Source organism: Nomascus leucogenys, chromosome 17 (genome assembly GCF_006542625.1).
Source record: "Nomascus leucogenys isolate Asia chromosome 17, Asia_NLE_v1, whole genome shotgun sequence".
NCBI classification, from domain to species: domain Eukaryota; kingdom Metazoa; phylum Chordata; class Mammalia; order Primates; family Hylobatidae; genus Nomascus; species Nomascus leucogenys.
This window is the reverse complement of record NC_044397.1, coordinates 75,207,144-75,228,241: the sequence shown is the minus strand read 5'-3', so window position 1 is coordinate 75,228,241 and position 21,098 is coordinate 75,207,144. Positions and strand designations below refer to the sequence as shown.

At 40.2% G+C, this 21,098-nt stretch overlaps 1 protein-coding gene across 3 annotated transcripts in view; it reads right to left on the bottom strand.

The window, feature by feature from the left end:
- SCRN1 (secernin 1) overlaps nt 1-21,098 on the bottom strand; it is a 68,750-nt gene that overhangs the window by 43,796 nt on the left and 3,856 nt on the right. For 2 of the 3 annotated variants that reach the window (XM_003270471.2, XM_003270472.2), the window contains exon 2: nt 4,073-4,232. In XM_003270471.2, coding sequence (XP_003270519.1) covers nt 4,073-4,231 — 159 coding nt within the window. In that variant the 5' untranslated portion in view covers nt 4,232. Of the gene's footprint in view, nt 1-4,072; nt 4,233-4,967; nt 6,512-21,098 lie in introns of those variants that run through there. The other variant, XM_030797035.1, reaches the window with a different exon arrangement.

Sequence of the window (21,098 nt, the reverse complement as noted above, 5' to 3'; positions counted from 1 at the left end):
TTGAACCCGGGAGCTGGAGGTTGCAGTGAGCTGAGATCGTGCGACTGCACTCTAGCCTGGGCGACAAAGCTAGACTCTGTCTCAAAAAACAAAATATATATATACTGTGTCAATATTGGCTCATCAGTTGTAGCGAATGTACCACATTGATGCCAGACGTTACTAGCAGGGAAAACTAGAGGGCAGGGTAAGGGGCTGTTTGGGAACTCTCTGTGCCTTCCGTTCATTTTTCTGTAAACATAAAACTGCTCTAAAAATAGTCTATCAATTTAAAATAGAAAAGAATGAAAGAGAATAAAAGAAAGGAAAAGTGAGCAGGGTGCCAGTTGGGAAGAGTTCTGAATGGCATACAAATCAGCTTGGACTCTCATCCTGTAAACAAAACGAAACACTTTTCAGCAAGGGAGTGATAGAGCTATCTACGTTCTGGGAAGAAAATTCTGGTAACCCTGTAGGGAGAAGAACCCAGGAGAAAGAGACCCAGGGACAAATAAGAAGATTGTAGCAGAAGAGAGATGGACTCAGCCTGAACAAGTCAGGGGCAGCGGGGAGAAGATGGACAAACAAGAGAGGGGGCAGCGGGACTCAGTGACAGCTGTCCCTGTGCACTGGGGATGGGGGCAGGGGGAAGTGAGGGTCGACGTTTCCCGTGGGCTTCTAGTATAAACTACGTGGCCGACAATGGTGCTGTTAGAGCAACAGGGATATAGGAGCTGGGGGAAATGAATTTGCTTTCTTACCTGTGAGGTTATTTCACCTGCAGAATATGCAAGTGGGCACGCAAAGAGGCAGCTCAAAACACAGGTATGGAACTCAGAAGAGAGGTCAGAGCTGCCTTAGAGGCTAATTATCATACATATCACACTATACTTACGTATGGAAGGGGATAGGATTTAACCTAAATATATCTGAGTAATCATATACCATAGGTTAACTAGCAAAAGGAATCTAGCTTCGTCCTTAAAATAATTGTAACCATGAGAGTAAAGTAAGAGTTATGTAGCCTATCCTCCAAAAAAGAAAACAAATTTTTTTGAAATATTTATTTCAGACATGTTTATAAATGGCTTTGTGTGATTTTTGAAGTTAGTATGGCTACTTAACAAATTACCCCAAAATTTAGTGGTGTAAAACAACTTTTTTAATGTTCATGGATTTGAACAGCAAACAGCAGGGATAATGTGTCTCCACTCCAGTGTCTGGGGCCTGGAATCATCTGAGAGACAGAGGAATGAGAGAGAGAGAGAGAGAGAGAGAGAGGAACGAGAGAGAGAGAGAGAGGAACGAGAGAGAGAGAGAGGAACGAGAGAGAGAGAGAGAAAGGAACGAGAGAGAGAGAGAGAGGAAGAGAGAGAGGAATGAGAGAGGGAGAGAGAGAGAGAGAGGCTGTATCCTTTTATGGCCCAGCCCTGGAAGTCACATAGCATCACTTCCACCATGCTCCACTGGTCAGAGCAATCACAAGCCCTCAAAGATTCACAGTGAGAGTGAAGGGTGTAGACTCACCTTTCCCTCTTCGTGGGAGGAGTGCCCTTCACACTGGAAGAAGGGCACACGGGATGGGATTTGGTGCAGCCACCTTTGAGAACTTAAATCTGCCCATGTAAAAATCAAAGATTATTTTAGTTTGTATGTCTTTCGGGAAAAAAAGATAGAAATGTTCAGGGAGGACAGACAGGGAAGGTCAGTAACAACTCAAACCAGCAAACTTTATCCACACAGAGTCCACTCTGTTCCAGGAAAAGAGAGAAACATTTGGACCCAAATAATATGGACATTCACTCATTGATGAATACCCATTTAAAACCTAACATGCTCACCAGGAAACCAAGCACTCTTCTTCACCTGTACGAAAGGGAAGTCCCACTAAAGTTGCAGGGGCTTTTATTAAGTTAGTGGCTCAGTAAGAGAGGAAAGTGGGTCTGGTGAAAGCCCAGTAGGAGACAGTCTGCCACCGGACCATCCACAGACAGCCCATGTGAAGTCCTGCCCACCTGCCTGTTCATTTCAGTGCCTTTGTTAAATTCATGTAAAGTAAGCAGCCCCTCATAGAGTTCTGTTGCTCTTTGGTGCTGATTACTGCTTTTAAAGAACTGAAGCAGAGCCAGTGATTTAAGATTTAGATATGAAACTAAAATACACATTGGATGTAATGGAAGAATTTAAGAAGAAAAAAAGAAAATACAAATTGATGAATGCCTATTTGAAACCAAGCACAATCATCAGAAAAGTCAGTTTATTTTGTGAAGCACAGAGCACCAAAGAATAGAGGTTATGTAGTAAAAAGAGCTTCTTCATTACTAGCCCTAATTTATTTTCTCCAGATTTTTCATCTTTTAACAAACTACCATCTAAACACATACACCACACAGAAACACACACAGGTAAATACACTTATAAACAAAACATAACCAAGAAGGTTATGCCCTGAATGCAAAGATGGTTCAATTTATCACATAAATAAGTGATTATCTCCATAATTACTGAAAAGACACTTAACAAAATTTAGTATCTATTCCTGAGTTGTTGTTTTTAGAAATACTCAAAATAGAAATTCATGTATACTTTTTTTTTTTAAAGAGATGGGGTCTCACCATGTTGTCCAGGCTGGTCTCAACTTCCTGGGCTCAAGTGATCCTCCCACCTCAGCCTCCAGGGTAGCTGGGACTACGGGCATGTGTCACTGTACCCGGCTGATGTATACTTTTTAACATAAGCCAGGTGCAGTGGCACATAAAACTATATAAATCTCAATCCCAAAACCAGTAGCTTACTTAATAGGGAAGCACTAGAGACAGCCCCACTCAGGTCAGGTGCAGAGCCAAGGACACCCACTATCTCCACTACTACTTAACATAAAACCTGAGATATAAGCCAAAGCAATCAAACAAGAAAACAATTAAAGACAGAAGAACAACTAAATAATCTATATGTGTGAGTGATATAACAATATACCTGGAAACCCCAAGAGAAGCAATGATAAAAGCTGACACAACCAATAAAAGAATTTAGTAAAATGGCAGAAAGTATAATTAACATAAAATAGCCATCGTGAAAGTTTGACAACACATTCTGGGAATATGAAGAAACAGGCATTGTCATACAGTGCTGATGGGAATGCAAAATGGTACAATACCTATGGAAGGAAATTTGATAATATTTAATAAAATTACATTTTTATTTACCTTATGACCCAGCAATTTCATTTCTAGGCATCTATCCCAAAGAAATACTGACAAAAATAGTATTTTTAAAAGATTCAAAATAAGAATAGATAATGTTTTATTATGATAAAAATATATAAACTGAGACCAGACACTATGACAGATGCATAAGGCTGTTATCCACTTCAGTGCTGTTTGTAATAGCAATAAACTGAAAACCCAAATGTCCAGCAGCAATATGGGGCTGGTTAACTATGATATATCCATAGAATGAAACACTATGCAGCTCTAAATGAGGAATTATGACCTGCATGTACTGTAGAGAGTGATCTCCAGAATATGTTTTGAGTTGAAAAATACAAAGTAGAGATTCAACCTGAGAAAGCTGATTGAAGAAAATAAAATAATAAAATAAAAATGAAAAAAATGCAAAGTAGAGAAAAATATATATGGCATGCTGCTGTTAATCGAAGAAAGGAGGAAAGGGACCAGGATGAATATGCACATGTGTGTGTGATTTGTTACATATATATGTGTAATTTTGCAAATGGAAGGATAAACCAAGATCTTCCAAAACATGATTACCTATAGGGGAAAAGATCATGGAGTAAAGGGGACAAGGACACAAGTTAGACTTCTGTGAATAAATCTTGTTTTTTAGATTTGACTTCAGAACTATATACATATTCTACTTAATTATAAAACAATCGCCATGGCAGTGAGCATAGAGTTCTCCCATGACCTTGTTTTCAAGGCTATGAGCAAACCTGCATGGAAACAGGAATCAGCAGAACTGACATGACAGCTCTGACTTGTGAGCAAGCTTCCAAGCAAGGAGTTAGGGTCGTGCTGGCGGCAAAGCCAGAGAAAAGGGAATGTGACTCGTGAGACTGCAACGCACGGCTTACCTCAACCTTGCTCTCCGGTTCATGATCAGCAGCCGAGAAATACACAACCTCTTGCACTTCATCTCTGGGCCGGGCTGAATTTTTCCCAAATACCACCAGACCATCCTTAGCACGTGGAGGGAAGGCAACAAAACAGTAACTTGGAGGAGCTGCAGCCATCCTGAAAAGAGAATGCCAGCGAGAGTGGAAGCAGGCCTCACATGGAACACTGCAACAGTGAGTTCTTCAAACATATTTCACCAGCTAAAACGGTTTTACTATTGAACTGTGCACAGCTAACTCATTAAGAGATCCCAGCTGGCAAATGAAGGTGGGACGCCTGCAGTGGAATGACAGAGCCACCGAGACCAGATATTGTTTAATACTCTGTGGGATTAAATGAGCTCAGATTTGCAACAAACCATAGCGGCAGCCAAAAGTGCAGTGACGTGGGAGAAAGGAAAGGAGGTTATTGTTTTAGGCAGAAGACACAGACACACACCACACATACACACAGTGCAATCTGTTCACAGTAATAAAATAATAAATAAACATACCTTAATACTAACTACACAAGTGCCTCAGATCCAGAAATGCATAGCCACCACATAACAGATTTGGGGTGTGATGAGGAAATGGGTCTAGAGATCAATTGAAAGACACCCTGCTTTGTTGTTTTTAGTAGTTTTACTCCACCTCGATGACATAATACTCAAACACCTTTTGGTTTTCCGTCCACCTCCCCAGCTGCTCCTGGACTGGCTTGTTCTATCTGGCCAGTGCACATCCTCACTGCTTCATCCTTCTTTCCTCATTTAATGATCTTTTCTATCTGGGAAAATGCATCCATGCTCAGAGCTTCCCTTGTCAGTTACATGCTGATGACTTACACATTTAATTCCAGCTGGGTTCTCACCTTAAGCCTCTGACCCACAGACCCAGCTGCCTGCCTGATATCGGAAGCCGATTTCATCTTCTTCCCTTTTCAAGGTTCTTTATCTTGGTAGCCAAGGTAACCATCCTTGCCATTTGCTTCTCCATTATCTAATATGTCACCAAGTCCTGTACATTCCATCTCCTAAATCTCTATGGAAACCGCCCACTCCTCTCCACCTCCACTGCCACCACCCTGCACCAAGCCACCACCATCTCCAGCCTGGACCACTACAGTAACTTCCTGAGGGGTTGCTCCAAAACCCTTATCACTCCCCACTCCAAAACATTCTCCGCATTGCAGCCAAAGTGATCCTTTTAGAAGAAAGATTTGATCACGTCATTCCTGCTTGAAATACTTCAGCAGTTTCCCAAGGCTCTTGGAATAAAGACCAAAATATGATCAAGTTTGTTCCCCCTTCCCAGCCCCATCTTCTACCACTCACCCCTCCACTCTTACAATGCCGGCACACAGGCCTTTTTCTAGTTCCTCCAGTGCCCGCCAGACCTCTGCACATGCTCCACCCTTTGTCCTCACCACTCCCTTCCCTGCTTCCTGTACCAAAACTATCTGCCTGGTTAACTCCTCCTCTTTCATGTACCAGCTCAAATATCACTCTAGTATTCTAATTTGTGTTGCTGTACTATACAGTCTCATAGAATCTTGTCCTTTTCCTTCAAAGTAATTATCATAATCTGAAATACTTGTTTGATTATTTTATTACCAACAATCAATATTTAGTCTCTCCCAGCAAAATCTAAGCAATATGAAAGCAAGGACCTTTCCCTTTTGCACACCAGTGTAACTGCAGCTGTACACTATGTCTTATGCAGAGTAGATTTTAAATAAGTGATAAACAAGGGTTATTTTCTGTTTATTAATAGTCCACCATACTGAAGCTGACTCTCTAACATCTCTCTTTTCTCCCGCCATGCCTCTGCACCTGGCTTGAATGCCCTTCCCTTAGTCTTTGTACATTTCCTTCAGGATCTGATTCAAAACCCCTTTCTTTAATAAAGACTTCTATAAAGGACTCTCATTTATTCAGCATCCACAAGTACTAATACATCCATTTTGTTATAAAATAATGTACATATGTTGCTTGTATATTTCTTTACCTGTTTCAAACAAAGCTCCCTGGAGGCAGGACTCATGCCATCCAAACATAGTAGCCCTTTCCCCGATCCCTGGCTTACAGGCACTCACGAAACATTATCTAGTGTACCAACTATTGTATTTGTGTTATCAATTATCCAACTTCCACGTGTTTTATTTTACAAGTCTGAAATATAAGTGAGAAGTAAAGCAATCTTTTCAGAAAAGCACAAGAATGGGATTCAAAACTCAGCTCCACCACCTACTAGCTGTGTGACCTGCTTAAGTCACCTTATCTCTCTGAGCCTAGGTTTCCCTTTTGCAAATGTTTTGCCCCAGCCCACAGGTTTATCGTGAGTATCAAATAAAATGATGCTGTTTTGCAAACTGTGGAGGCTGCATTAAGTATAGGATACTTTATTTGCTGGCTGGGTGTGGTGGCTCATGCCTGTAATCCCAGCACTTTGGGAGGCCAAGGCAGGCAGATCACTTGAGCCTGGAAGTTTGAGACCAGCCTGGGCAACATGGAGAGGCCCTGTTTCTACAAAAAATACAAAAATTAGCCGGGTCTGGTGATATGCACCTGTAGTCCCAGCTACTTGGGAGGCTGAGGAGGGAGGATCATTTGAGCCAGGAGAGGTTGAGGCTGCAGTGAGCCTCCCATCACACCACTGCACTCCAGCCTGGGCAAAGAGTGAGACCTTGTCTAAAAAAAAAAAAAAAAAAAAAAACTTTATTTGGGTTTTGACTGTTTAAATAGAGCAATATCTAAAATTTTCTGTTAAGCAAACCAATCAAAATCTACTTGCCTCATTCCTAATTAGAGCAGTTACCAAACTGCAGAGTCATCAATATTCTATGTTTAGAAACCTCTTTGTATGGGACTGTATTGCTATTTCTATATCCAATCTACTTCAGGTTAATTTCTACATGCACACTCAGAGTTCTTCCCTGCATTGTTTATGGCAGGCCCCTCCCTAGAGTACAGAGAAATGGGGGAGCCCCCACAATTCTGAAAATAATTCCCTCCTAGCTCAGTAAAATATCACCCCTTCCCTCTGGGAAAGAAAAGCCAGAAAGATAAAGAGGCTCCAGTTCTCTCTCCCCTTAACCTTTCCCATTTTCACAAAAACAGCTTTATCTTCAGAGTGGAGGAGTAGAGAGAGATAAACAAAGAATGTGCATGCACAAGAAAGATCTAGAATAATTATGAAATCAAATGCCTTTATAGAGTGCTACTAGAATCTGGGCATTGGGGGAATTGCTGGTGGAGACAAATAAAGTGAAGCAGACCCAGAGGAAGATAAGATGGGGAAAGGATGCCTTTCTCTTGTGTGATGCCTCGAGTATCTCATATGCTCCCTCTCTCCCCATCATTGGGCCATTTCAAAAGAGCTAGTGTGTTGCCTAGGAGCAGAACCTTTATTTATTTGATCCTTAAAAATGGTAGAAATCCACCAGTTTTGCATTTATGAGATTTATCTATAGAATATAAATAAAACCCATGGGGTTTTGGGCAAACACCTATTATTCAGCCCAGGCACTTGCTTAGTCAGCAAATCATCTGGGTCGCATGATCATGATGAGGATATAGGCAACAGAAGCCCAGGGGTATGTGGGCCAAGGGAGGCCGGCTTTTCCACTAAATTTTGTGAACGACTGGGAATGCCAGCAGGGAGCAGAATTTCAATGTCTGTTTTAAGAATTAAAAAGCTAGATGAACCAGCAAACTGTGCATCAGACCTAGTAGCAAACTAGGCCAGGCTAACTCTCCATTAATTTTTCCTGAATCACCAGTGCACTGACTAGCTTCAGAGATGACTTTTCTGAAAAGAAAATTTTCTGTAGAAAATTCCCAAAGAATCTTCTACAATGATGGAAATGTTGTATCTCCACCATTCAATATGATGACCACTAGCTTCAGGCAGCTATTGAAGTGTAGTTAGAATGATGAAGGAGCAGAGTTTTCCATTTTATTCAAAACTTTAATTAATTTTCATTTAAATAGCCACATGTAGCTAGTAGAAACTCCATTGGGTGGGACAGTGATACAGAGTCCCAAAGAAACCCAGAAATGAAGATTTTCATATTAAGGCTTCCAGCAATCTCAGAAGTTCTTATTTGTGAAGTCCTCTTATTCTAAGGACAAAATGTGCTATCATCCATACAAATTGTATTAGCAAAGAGGAGGTGGGACACTTCCAGAAGACTGAAGAAAACAAACATTAGGAAGCAGCTACGGAACTCACCAGGCTGACTTAGATTACGTAAGTTAAAGGTGATCATAGCTGTAGATGCCAATTACACTTCTCTTGGTGCGAATCTCATATCCTGACTCAGAAAACACCATGAGAGTGGCCCTCATTACTATCTGGGAATCCTTTGTGTACTTGTCTGGCCAATTCCTCTATTTCCTAAATGAATTTTTGACACCTTCACTTTTCTTCAAATCTCCACCCAACCTCCTCTAAGCAGAGGTCTCACTTTCTATTCCACAAAAGACAGGTGAATGGAGGGAGAATGTTTCAGAGAGAGGACATGCAGGCCTGAAGGCCCTGCAACTGGAGAAAAGGAACGGAGCCAAGAAATTAAAAAGCTGATGCAACTGAGGACAGAGAAAGTAGGGTAGAGGCGTGGAGAGGCGGGTATATGGGCAGGTCCACATTGAGCCTTGAAGGTCACATCAAGTACTTTAGTGTCTATTTCACAATACACAGTAAGGCACTGAAGGCTTTTAAGTCAGGTTTTAGGTTGAAAATTGCATACAGACAATATCAAAGAAGTTGCCTGTGATAGGAAGGAAACCACAAAGCAGACAGAAATGATGAAAACAGAATAAGTAATTTCATTTCTATGTGCGTAACCTAAGGAAACGATCAGGAATATGGGCAAGGGGTATGCGTAAATGTTCACATAGTGGTATTCATACAGGTGAAAAACTGAAACTTACTTGTCCAGCATCAGAGAACTGGCTGAAAATGTCTGCTACATCTATTGGGTAGAATACTATAAACCCATTAAATATATGTTTGTGAAGAGTTTTTAATTGCATGAAGAAATGATTTGAGGGGGCAAGATAAATTCTCTTATTTAAAATATACGTAGAAAAAGACTATGCCCAAATACTTGCCCAGGAATGTACTCAAAATATAACAGTGGGAGCCCAGCAATGAAATATTCTTTGCTTTTTCATCTTTTCCTCTAATTTCCAACTTTCCTATAAGTATTTTTACTGATATAATCCCAGAAATGATTTTTAAAGTAAACCCAGGACAGAATAGCAATTTAGGAATTTTATTTTAAAGAAAAATTTTAGTTCTGCTTCTATATCCTAATACATCTGAAATTTCAAAAGTGGCAAATTCTTATATGAGTTATAGCTAGGATGAATTTTATTTGGCATTGTTCTCTGATACTTTCTTTTACCTTTTTTACACCTGCCCAATTCAGAGTTGCTCAGAGAGCACACAATGTTTCATTACCATGTTTCACACAAATAGTGAGTTGGCCTCCTACAGTTGTCCACGTGGGAAAAGAAAAACTGGCCAATCTGGAAGCCAGAGCTCTCATGAACCTGAGATGAAACCCTTCTGAAAATGATTCAAAGGAACTCAATTCTCTTCCTATTATTTGTCAAGATATTGGGTAACATACCAGATATTCACACGAAAATGAAAAAAATCTGACAAGTTACGTCATTTATATATTACATAAAACATGCATTTAAAAATATTGGTTTACATGATTCTTTTTTTTTTTTTTTTGAGATGGAGAATGCTCTCTCGCCCAGGCTGGAGTACAGTGGCGCGATTTTGGCTCACTGCAACCTCCACCTCCTGGGTTCAAGCAATTCTCCTACCTCAGCCTCCTGAGTAGCTGGGATTACAGGCGCATACCACCATGCCCAGCTAATTTTTGTATTTTTAGTAGAGACGGGGTTTTACCATGTTGGCCAGGCTGGTTTCAAACTCCTGACATCGTGATCCGTCTGCCTTGCCCTCCTAAAGTGCTGAGATTACAGGCATGAGCCACCGTGCCCAGCCTACATGATTCTTAAAAACTGTTAAGTTATTCATGCATGACACAAGAAACTGGCTTTAAGATTTTTCTCCTTTTCCTTTATAACCTCATACAACGTTATGAAATGTATATTCTCCTTCACAAAGAAAAAAAAGAACCTAAAATTCAATTAACTCCCAATCACATACACGAATACAAAAACTTAGAAAATGAGAAAACTTATTTATATTCAGCTTTGAAAAGTAGAATATAAGCATTTGATGATGGGGTTTTCCATCATAACTACATTCTACTTAAACCGGTGTTAAAACCAGTGAACAGAGTTTGTCCAGAAATAAAGCTATAATTGATGGCTTTTTAAAAAACTTGCTTGTTTTGAGGCATAATTCTGAAGCTGCTTTCTGAGCCATGGGGACCCAGAAATGGGGGTGGGGCTTCAGTGTTACACTACAGGCCTGAAACTGGATGTGGGTGTATCCAAAACAGTGTTTTCCTAACTGTATGTTGTGGCCTTTTTGTGGTTTATGAAATCGGTTTAGTGGATAGGAACAAGTTTTTTTAGAGAAGCATTTTTAGAAAGAATGTATGCATCTCACACAGTAAGGGTAAGTACAGATGCAAGAAACTCTAATTTTAAGTTTAGGTCCATACACATGCACGTATAAGCGTCTATAGGTACTATGTTGAGATGTAACATTTCTTACTGTGAGTCTTAAGGAAAAAACTTTAAAGCAACAGGCTAAAAGGGCAGGTCTGCTGAATAAGGCTTCTTTGTGGCAAATACCCATTAGGATTCTTGCCAGGTTAGCAATACACTGACAGTTCTAATTAATGAAACACTGTAATTTAACTCCCATAGATGGGTAGGCTGACAGGCATTTCCTAAGAAGTCCTTGTTAAGAGTATTTTAAAGTGCATTTATCTGTAGTTTGTACTATACATTTATGTTCTCTGTATTTTCCAACTGATTAGTTTAATGTTGCATGCTATTGGAGGAAAGGAGACATTAAAGACTGGAGTTTAGGATAAGGATGGAAGTGGTAAATGTAAAGGTATCATGTAGCTGGTATCATTTTTGTGGTAGAGAAAAGAAGTTAGATTATTCACGTTGGCAAAGTACGAAAAAATATCTGCTACTTTTTCTCCTAGTCCCCCCTCCAATCAGCTCTCAGTGCGAGCCACCGGTTTTCCTTCAGAACAACACTGTCCAGGAGAATTTTCTGAGATGATAGAAATAGTCTCTATCTGCACCATCCAATACGGTAGCCACCAGCCAGATGGGCTATCTGGTACTTGAAATGTGGCTAGCGCAACGAAGGAACCAATTTTTAATTAATTTCAAATTAAACAGCCAATATTAGGCTAAGTGATATAAGCCAGTCACAAAAAAAACTTACGTAAGGCATCTAGAATAGTAAAACTCATAGAAATAGAAAGTAGAACGGTGGTTGCCAAGGGCTGGGCAGAAGGGAATGAGTTGTTTACAATCTGCATACAGATTTCAGTTTTGCAAGATGAAAAAGCTCTGGAGATCAGTTGTGCAACAATATGGATGTCCTTAACACTTCTGAACTGTACAGTTAAAAATGGTTAAGATGGTAAATTTTATGCTATGTGTGTTTCACCACAATTAGAAGTAAAAATTAGAAAATTAAAGAGCTACACGTGGCCAGATGCTACCATATTAGACCATCCAGCTTTAGCTACTGTGCCATTGGCTATGATAAAGCATCCCTAAGCTTAGTTTCTAACCACCATTGTCATCCTTATCAAACTTCTTTCAGGATTCATGACTTCCTCTTGGGCACAAGATAGTAGTGCTTCCCTGGAGTTTACTGCAAAGGAGCTGCGTGTACCAGCATTCATCCTCTGACTGGTGGCAGGAGGCCCAAGTTCAGGCTCGAGGGACTGGAGTACTGTACTCCCGTAACTAGGAGACCGCATACAGAATGTGTAGCTGAGGAGGGAGGAAGCTGTGTGGGAGAAAAGGTCTTTGTCCTCAAGTTCAGTGAGTAGTTATTGAAGGCGTGAATGCTCTGAGCCAAGGCAAGGGTTTTTTTTTGCATGACTGCCAGACTGCCCTGCACCTTTATCTCAATGATGCACACAGTATCCCTCATCAGTTACCTTACCCACTGAAAAGAAAGCCTTGACTGCCTAAGAAAAAGAAAATAACTGTCTATATAAGCTATCGGTTTATTAAGCGTCTTGCAAGTACCGATGACCAACTGCCTTTACTTATGTAAAGAATGAAACCCAAATGTCCAGCTAGACTTCCCTATTCTCCACACTACCAGCTTTATTGAGCAGACTGAATACATTTAAATTCAATGACTGTGAATTACCACCTTCCAGAAAAGCAAAGGAGAAATTATTATACTCTTCATTAATAAATTCATTTTTAAATGATTGCCATTCCTGCTCAACTGAAAACAGGACAAATGATACTCATTTACAAATTGATTTTTTCTGTTGTAAACCTTCTATTGAAATAGTAATAAATGAAGTGTTTGGGAAAGGAATTATCTAATTAAAAATTGGGATGTAAATGCCAGCTGATGAAAGTCATCTATATCAATTAGCTCAGACTCATCAAGCTCTGCCCAAAAGAAAGAAAGATTTTACTAAGTGTTTCATTGAAAGCTCATGAGAGTAGAGCATAAAGCTTTGGGACTCCACAGCCAGTGAATTCCAGCTCCTAATATTCAATGCCTTGAATAGGAACCATGTAATGGAAGAATAACTGTATGGGCTACTAAGTGAGTAAGCAGGCTTTGAAGCCCACCTGGGTTCAAATCTCAGCCCTGTCACTTCTCCAAGCTTTTATAAAAAAGGGATAATGATAGGTAGTTTGTTCTTCCCAGGGTTGCAGTGAGATTTAAATGAGATAATGCTTGTACCTACTTACAAAGTGCTCAGAATACCATTTGGGACACAGCAAGGACTCAATTATTGTGAGAACAAGAGAAGGATACATGATGAAAGCAGTCCCTTTGTCAAAGTCTATCTGTTCAGACTTCAGAAACTTTCCTTGAAGTGTCCAAATGCTCTTTCACCTTTTGAAGATTTGTTTCATTGTCACTTCATGTCTTTTAAGAGCTGCTTAACAGTCTCTTTCTCCAATTTAAAGGGCAATATCTACTTCTGACAGTTAACTCTATGGTCTTCAGTGCCAGTCTGCAGCTGACATACTTCCCAGCAGCGTGGTGTGGAACAGGGGTGACAGACTGCAGATTTGGTTGGTTTGGCCCAGAGTGCTGCATTAGATTGTGTTTTTAGAAATCTGAATTAGAGCTAATATTTTAAGATCCAGAGATTTCCTATAGACACTCAGATATTTGGCTTCTGCTAAAAACTCAAAGATCTGGCAACACCAAATCCACATTCCCGCATGATGGCAAGACTGGAGTTGGGTAGTGGCTCCTCTCAACAGGGCCTGTATTTCCTATTGTCCCCTCCACTCTCTGACAGGGAGGCCAATGAAAGCGCCACCTCTCCTCACCTCTGTGTAATTGCACTCACTGATACCACTTGCCTAGCCCTGCAGCCCCATGTGTATAGGTACAAGAGGATGACACACTTTAGAGACACCAGGCCCTAGTAGCCATCCTGACTCCTCTAACTCTGAGCCAGAGTTTCCTCACATAGAAATGGAATTAACCCCCCATACACAACATCGCATGGTGTTGTGAATGTAATGAAAACAATGAAAATATTTTTTAAAAAAAAGAAAAGGAAGAGTTGCATGAAAGTAATCTGTTATCCAATTAATAGCAACTAAAAAGTATGGCCCTGCAATAGGGCAGAGACTCTGGGAGAACTCCATAGCTCAGCCATGGCAAATGAACTAATTTTACCTTTTGGCCACATCTGGTTTTCCCTCATTTGCAGGATACGGGCATAATGAGAAATATGAATTAAAGCAAAATGTCTAATTTATTGTTGTGAATTATGTGGCAGATTAGTAACTAGGGAAATATAGAGTTCAATAGAATGTTGTGCTTCAAAATCTACATTTATTCATAGGTAACTAATCATTTTACAAAAGTATTCTTCAAGTCACTTCAGAATTTATCTATAATGCAAAATATTTTTATATGATGTTTCCCAATTTTTTAATGTCAAAAATTTTCCACTGGGTGTGGTGGCTCACACCTGTAATCCCAGCACTTTGGGAGGCTGAGGCGGGCGGGTCACAAGGTCAGGAGTTCGAGACCAGCCTGACCAACACGGTGAAACCCTGTCTCTACTAAAAATGAAAAAATTAGCCAGGCGTGGTGGCACGTGCCTGTAATCCCAGCTACTCAGGAGGCTGAGGCAGGAGAATCGCTTGAACCCAGGAGGCAGGGGTTGCAGTGAGCTGAGATCATGCCACTGCACTCCAGCCTGGGTGACAGAGTGGGATTCCATCTCAAAAAAAAAAAAAAGAAAAAAAATTCACGAACATTTCCACATAACAGTCATTGTAATTTGCTGGGGAAAATATGCGATGAATTTATGTTATGAATTTAGTAACACCTTTAATGAATCTGTAGGTATGCAATGACAATAGAATCCTTACATAGTTGAAAAATAATAGTGTAGATACATGTCTCATTATGCCGTGCCCATTCAATGCTGGGACACACTTGAATTCAAGGACCACCTACAAGAACTCCACCATATCCAGTGATTCTCTACCCACCCCTCTGTGCATTTAAAATATGATCCCACTTTTTAAAAATGCAATCTTCATGCACATCTATCATGTAAGAACTCTTTTAGGGATTTTGTAAGTGAAGGAAAGAGGAGAGATTAATGGAATGGCATCCATTCTTGGATACATTTTTTTTAAATGCATTAAGGAACAGATAACTTATGTAGGATTCATTTTCACTCAATCTAGCCAAATTAGAAAAATATAGTCAGATCAAGTTCACTGTAAGAAAGATGTTTTCCTATACATGGCAGGTTGGAAAACAATTTTCCTTCTTTCACAGAAATATAAAGAATGGAAGAAAACGATTTACATAAGATTATCCCTACAGGCTAGACCTATGCAGTCAGGATAATCTCTCTAAGAGGTTATATTATAGCCTTTTTAAAAAGTCAGATAGACCCAGATTCCAGGTGATGCTCCTTTACTTACTAAGCTCCTTATCTGTAAAATGGGGCCATGTCAACCATGTACAGTTATGAGGATTACATGAGATAATATATGTAGAGTGTCAGGAATAGAGACACATTCAAGAAAGGTTTGTTCCTCTAACTTGATCATAAAGAACAGGGTTCTAGGACTGTAATGATGATGGACATAAAGGATGAAGGATGTGTTTGAAACAGGCAGGCTGTGGTTAGCTGCCAAAAGCACTCTCTGTGGGAAATAGGGAGGTACTGAGCAAGCCACATCTCGGGTCCTTTCATTTCCTTCTGTTCTTATTTTTGACATTGCTGCCATTGTGTCCACTAATTTGGCAAGGTTGCTTTGAATTATGACCTTCCTATTCCCACCATCTGTCTTCCTCTCCCATCAAAACAGTGCATTGTCTATTCTGATCTTTTCCCATTAATGTGATTTGATATGTACTTTGTTAACTCTGTAAACTGGGATTTGAAAAAAAATTTCCCAGTCATCCTTAAAATGGTCTTTAGCCATTTAACTCTCCATCAGTAAAAAATTAGCCAAACATTCATTTCCTACAGAAGAAATAAGGTAATAAGATATAAATCTTGCTGGTCCAAAAACAAAGGGTTACTTTATGTCTGGCAAAGTGGAATTTAAAACTACTTTGTAAAAGTCCATTAATAATGTCCATTAATTCTAGAGCTACTTGTTGTGTTTTATCATTATCAAATTTAAACCATTTTATTATCAAAAAGGAATATATACACATATATGAATACATGATTATGTATATGTATATACCTATATATGCGTGCATATACATTTATATAAGTATAGGTAGGTAGATAGAAAGATAGGCACATAGACGGATGGATAGATAGATTTTAAAAGACCTAGAAGGATTAATATCTAACTGAGAGTTGAGAGTGAGAATAAAGATGGGGATACGGAGATAGAAACTTTAAATTTTACTTTATCTAGTTATATAGTTTTAAAATTCTTTACAGCAAGCTCATATTGCTTTATTGGTCTTTTAATTATTTTCTAAAATCTGATCATTTCAGTGCTTAAGAAGAACACTTTAAGACATTTCATTAATTCTTCCAGGTCACTAGGGCACTGCTAAGTGCAATAAAAAAAAATACACTAAAGCTTTACCTTAAGAAAGAGGTGAAAAAGATACTCAGGAAAGCTTTTGATCACTACATAATTTTAGTTAGGATTTTTAAGTCAGATGAGTTACTAACATATATTTTGAGCACCTAACCACCTACAAGCACTATGTTCAACTGCAGGGAAAACAGAGCTAAGATATCTCAAGGTTTTTATCATTTGGAAGAGCTGTCTGTGAACACAACCAAGAGAGAAAGGTAGTAACCCAACTTAGGATATTGATCAGAAATGTTTATGAGAGCTTTCAAACATGGCTAGCTGACAGGGGAGTAAATTAAGCACTGGGAAATTTAGGTTAAATACATAATCATTAAGAACAGAAGACGAGATCATGAACCATCTCAAGCTCTTTCTCCCAGCTTCAGGTGAAGTTCAAGTTGGGAGGCCCCAGGCTCCCTACCTACTAGGCTGACTGAGTGAACTGACATTCCACCCAGTTCCCTTCAGCCCCATACAAGATTGGGTGAGGGCCCTGATGACACTGGGAGCTTCTGAGGAAGGGAGGACAGATAGATGTGACTAACACATACATCACTTCTTACCTTCTTGGACATAAAGAACCTCACCTATCACAAAAAAATTCATGAATGAGAGTATGTGGTCTTTGCCATCCCTTCCACCTATGAGAGCCTCATAACCATGCCTAAGCGATGTTGAGAAGAACATTCCATAGAAGGCTCAGATTGTGGGTAGGTGTGGGAGTGAGGGTAGAAAGGAGGCAAAGAATGGCGGGAAAGGATACGCCTGTCACTAGTACAGGCTAGGCACAAAGTCTTGGAGGCCTGTGGCTGATATACTCTGATATAAAGCAAGCAATACTCTAGCTCACCCCCAATGACTCTTTTCCACACTTATGGTCTCTTCCATTGGTTTGTTTCCCAAATCAAACTTTTAAAAAATTGACAAAGTGTTTCTAGTGTTCCTCTGGGTCTGTGATTGGAATTATACTGAATTTACATATTCATTTGACAGGGGTAGCTAAAATAATCACAATCATAATATCTAAAATTGTATGTTAGAACATTAAGCATTCACTATGTGCTTAATAACATGCTAAGTCATATATATACATATATGTGTGTGTGTAATCACTTAATCCTCACAATAACCCATCACACAGGTATTATCTCCATTTTACAGCTGAGAAAATGAAAGCTACAAATGGTGAAGTGGCCAGGTGCTATAGTCCATGCCTGTAATCGCAGTAGTTTGGGAGGCTGAGGCAGCAGGATCAGTTGGGTCCAGGAGTTCAAGACCATTCTGGGCAACCCAGGGAGACCCTATCTTTACAAAAAAATAAAAATAAATTAGTCAGGTGTAGTGGTGAACATTTGTGGTCCCAGCTACTGGGAAGGCTGAGGTGAGAGGACTGCTTGAGCCTGGGCGGTTGAGGCTCCAGTGACCCATGAATATGCCACTGCACTCCAGCCTGGACAACAGAGTGAGACCCTGTCTCAAAAAAAAAAAAAAAAAAAAAAAAAAGAATGGTGAAGTGGTGAAGTACTTTGCCCAGGGTTGTATAACTAATAAGTAGTGGAGTGAAAATTCAGACTCCAAAATGCTCTTAAACACCAGGCTGCCCTGAATCTATCTTCCCAATCAAGGGCAAGAAGTGTCTCTTCTTCTTTTTTTTTTTTTTGAGACGGAGTCTCGCCCTGTCGCCCAGGCTGGAATGCAATGGTGATCTCGGCTCACCACAATCTCCACCTCCCGGGTTCAAGCAATTCTCCTACCTCAGCCTCCCAAGTAGCTGGGATTACAGGCATGCACCACCACGTACAGCTAATTTTTGTATTTTTAGTAGAGACGTGGTTTCACCATGTTGGCCAGGCTGGTCTTGAACTCCTGACCTCGTGATCCGCCCACCTCGGCCTCCCAAAGTGCTGGGATTACAGGCATGAGCCATCGCACCGGGCCCAAGAAGTGTCTCTTCTTTGGTGTGAGCTTTTTTTTTAAGTTCATCATTAGAGTTCTATAGTTTTCTTTATAGGGATTCTGCCATTTTATGTCAGTTTACTAGAGAGAGATGCACAAACCCTCAATGAAGAAAACTCTTAAGACTTTATGGTGACATGGCAGAAGATTTAAAGAACAAAGAATGTTCCTGTTCTTTGCTAGAAAGATTCAGTGTTATGTAAAAAAGTCAGCCCTCCCTAAATTAATCTGTGGAGTCAATATGACAGCTATCAACATATACATAGGGCTTCTGGAGAAAATCTGACAAAAAATGATCTTGAGGTCCATCGGCAAAGGATATGTGGGATTAGCCAAGTTTCAGAAATGAAAATTAATGAGGAAATACTGGACTTGCATGGAATTAAACTATATTATAAAGTTCCGGTATTAAGATAGTTTGTTACTGATAGAACAGAAGTAGAAAGTCCTGAAATATAGCCATATAATGTAGGAAATTAGCATATGATGAAGACTGAATTTGAAACTGAGATGAGTAAGTGTTGCCAGAATAACTGACTATAACAGGATGGGGAAAGGAAGAATGAAATCTGTTGAGATCTGCCAGGCACAGTGGCTCACGCCTGTAATCCCAGCACTTTGGGAGTCTGAGGTGGGTGGATCGCTTGAGGCCACGAGTTCAAAAGCAGCCTGGCCAGCATGGCATAATCTTATCTCTACTAAAAATACAAAAATCAGTTGGGCGTGGTGGCGCTCACCTGTAATCCAAGCTACTCAGGAGGCTGAGGCACAAGAATCACTTGAACCCAGGTAGAGGTTGCAATGAGCAAAGATTGCACCACTGCACTCCAGCCTGGGCAACAGAGTGAGACTGTCTCCAAAAAAAAAAAAAAAAAAAAAAAAAAAAAAAATCTGTTGAGATCCCCAATTCACTCCTAAGCCAAAATAAATTATTATAATTTAGAATTTTAAATTTTTACAATTAAAACCACAAAAATACAAATCATACGGATAAATTTTTAAAATAACATTAGCAAGCAAAAACATAAACTCAATTCACCAAGGAAAATATAGACTTGATTATAAAATAACTTAAAATTTCTTGTGAGGCAAAATTTTTTTAATGAGAAACTAGGAAATACATCTGCATCGTACATGAAAAAGAGATAATTTCCCTTAATATATATAGAGCTCTTACATACCAATAAGAAAAAGATGACCACCTCAAAGGAAAAATACGCAAAATATACAAGCACCAGTTAAAAGAAGAATAAATATAAATAGCCAAAATATGTACTAGAAAATATTTCTCTCACTCACAATTAGAGAATTACAAATTAAAGGGCCAGGTGCAGTGGCTCACACCTGTAATCCCAGCACTTTGGGAAGCCGAGGTCTTGAGGTCAGTAGCTCGAGACCAGCCTGGCCAACATGGTGAAATCCCGCCTCTACTAAAAATACAAAAATTAGCCAGGCGTGGTGGCAGATGCCTGTAATCCCAGCTGCTCGGGAAGTTGAGACAGGAGAATCGCTTGAACCTGAGGCGGAGGTTGCAGTGAGCCGAGATAGCACCACTGTACTCCAGCCTGGGTGACAGAGCTAGATTCGGTCTCAAAAAAAAAAGAATTACAAATTAAAATAAGGAGCCAATTAAATACATAAGGTGAACAAAGATTTAAAAATTTGATAATATCTAGTCTTGACTTGTGTGGGGAAAGCAGCTTTGGGTAATTTGGCCAAATCTAACAGATTAAACATGACTAGTGAAGTTGGTAGACAGCTCTTGTTCATCTCATTTTAAAAGGAAGGAGACTGGGCTGGGCATGGTGGCCCACACCTGTAATCCCAGCACTTTGGGAGGCTGGGGCAGGCAGATCATGAGGTCAGGAGTTCGAGACGAGCCTGACCAACATGGTGAAACCCCGTCTCTACTAAAAAATACAAAAATTAGCCAGGCATGGTGGTGCACACCTGTAATCCCAGCTACTCAGGAGACTGAAGCGGGAGAAATCACTTGAACCTGGGGGGACAGAGGTTGCAGTGAGCTGAGATCACACCACTACACTCCAGCCTGGGTGACAGAGTGAGACTCTGTCTCAAAAAATAAATAAATAAAAATAAAAATAAAATAAAAGGAAAGAGACTGATAAGTGGTGTGCTCAAGGCCAAACTCCTAATTAGAGGTGGGACCAGAGCTAGGTCCCAGGTCCCCTAACTTGCAGCCCAGGGCCCTCTCTCTGTACTGGGATGTATTCATCTCATTTCGATATGGGAACACAGACGTGTCAGAATGAGGAAGTTACTTTCCAATGCACTGTGCAGTTATGTTAGCCATGCCATTTCTCCATCCTAGCTGAAGTCCCACCACCATAGAACCTGACACTCCACTGTCCCCAAGTCCTGGATCACCACGTAGTGTGCTTATTCTGCTTCAGTCTCATACTCAGCAGTCCCAGCCCACCACATACTCCTTCTCTCCCTTTACAGTTTCCCTGATCACTCACTTCTTGTAGTCCCTTCTCCATCCATCCTGTCCCCTTTTCAGTTTCTGTTTTAACTTCTCCTTACATACCTAGTTCTACAAACAGCATCATGAGCTCAGCCACCCTCCAGTTCCTGTTAAAAACCACTAGAAATATGATCCAAAGGCCGGGCGCTGTGGCTCATGCCTGTAATCCCAGCACTTTGGGAGGCCGAGGTGGGCAGATCACCTGAGGTTGGGAATTCGAGACCAGCCCAAACAAAATGGTGAAACCCTGTCTCTATTAAAATACAAAAGTTAGCCGGGCCGTGGTGGTGCACGCCTG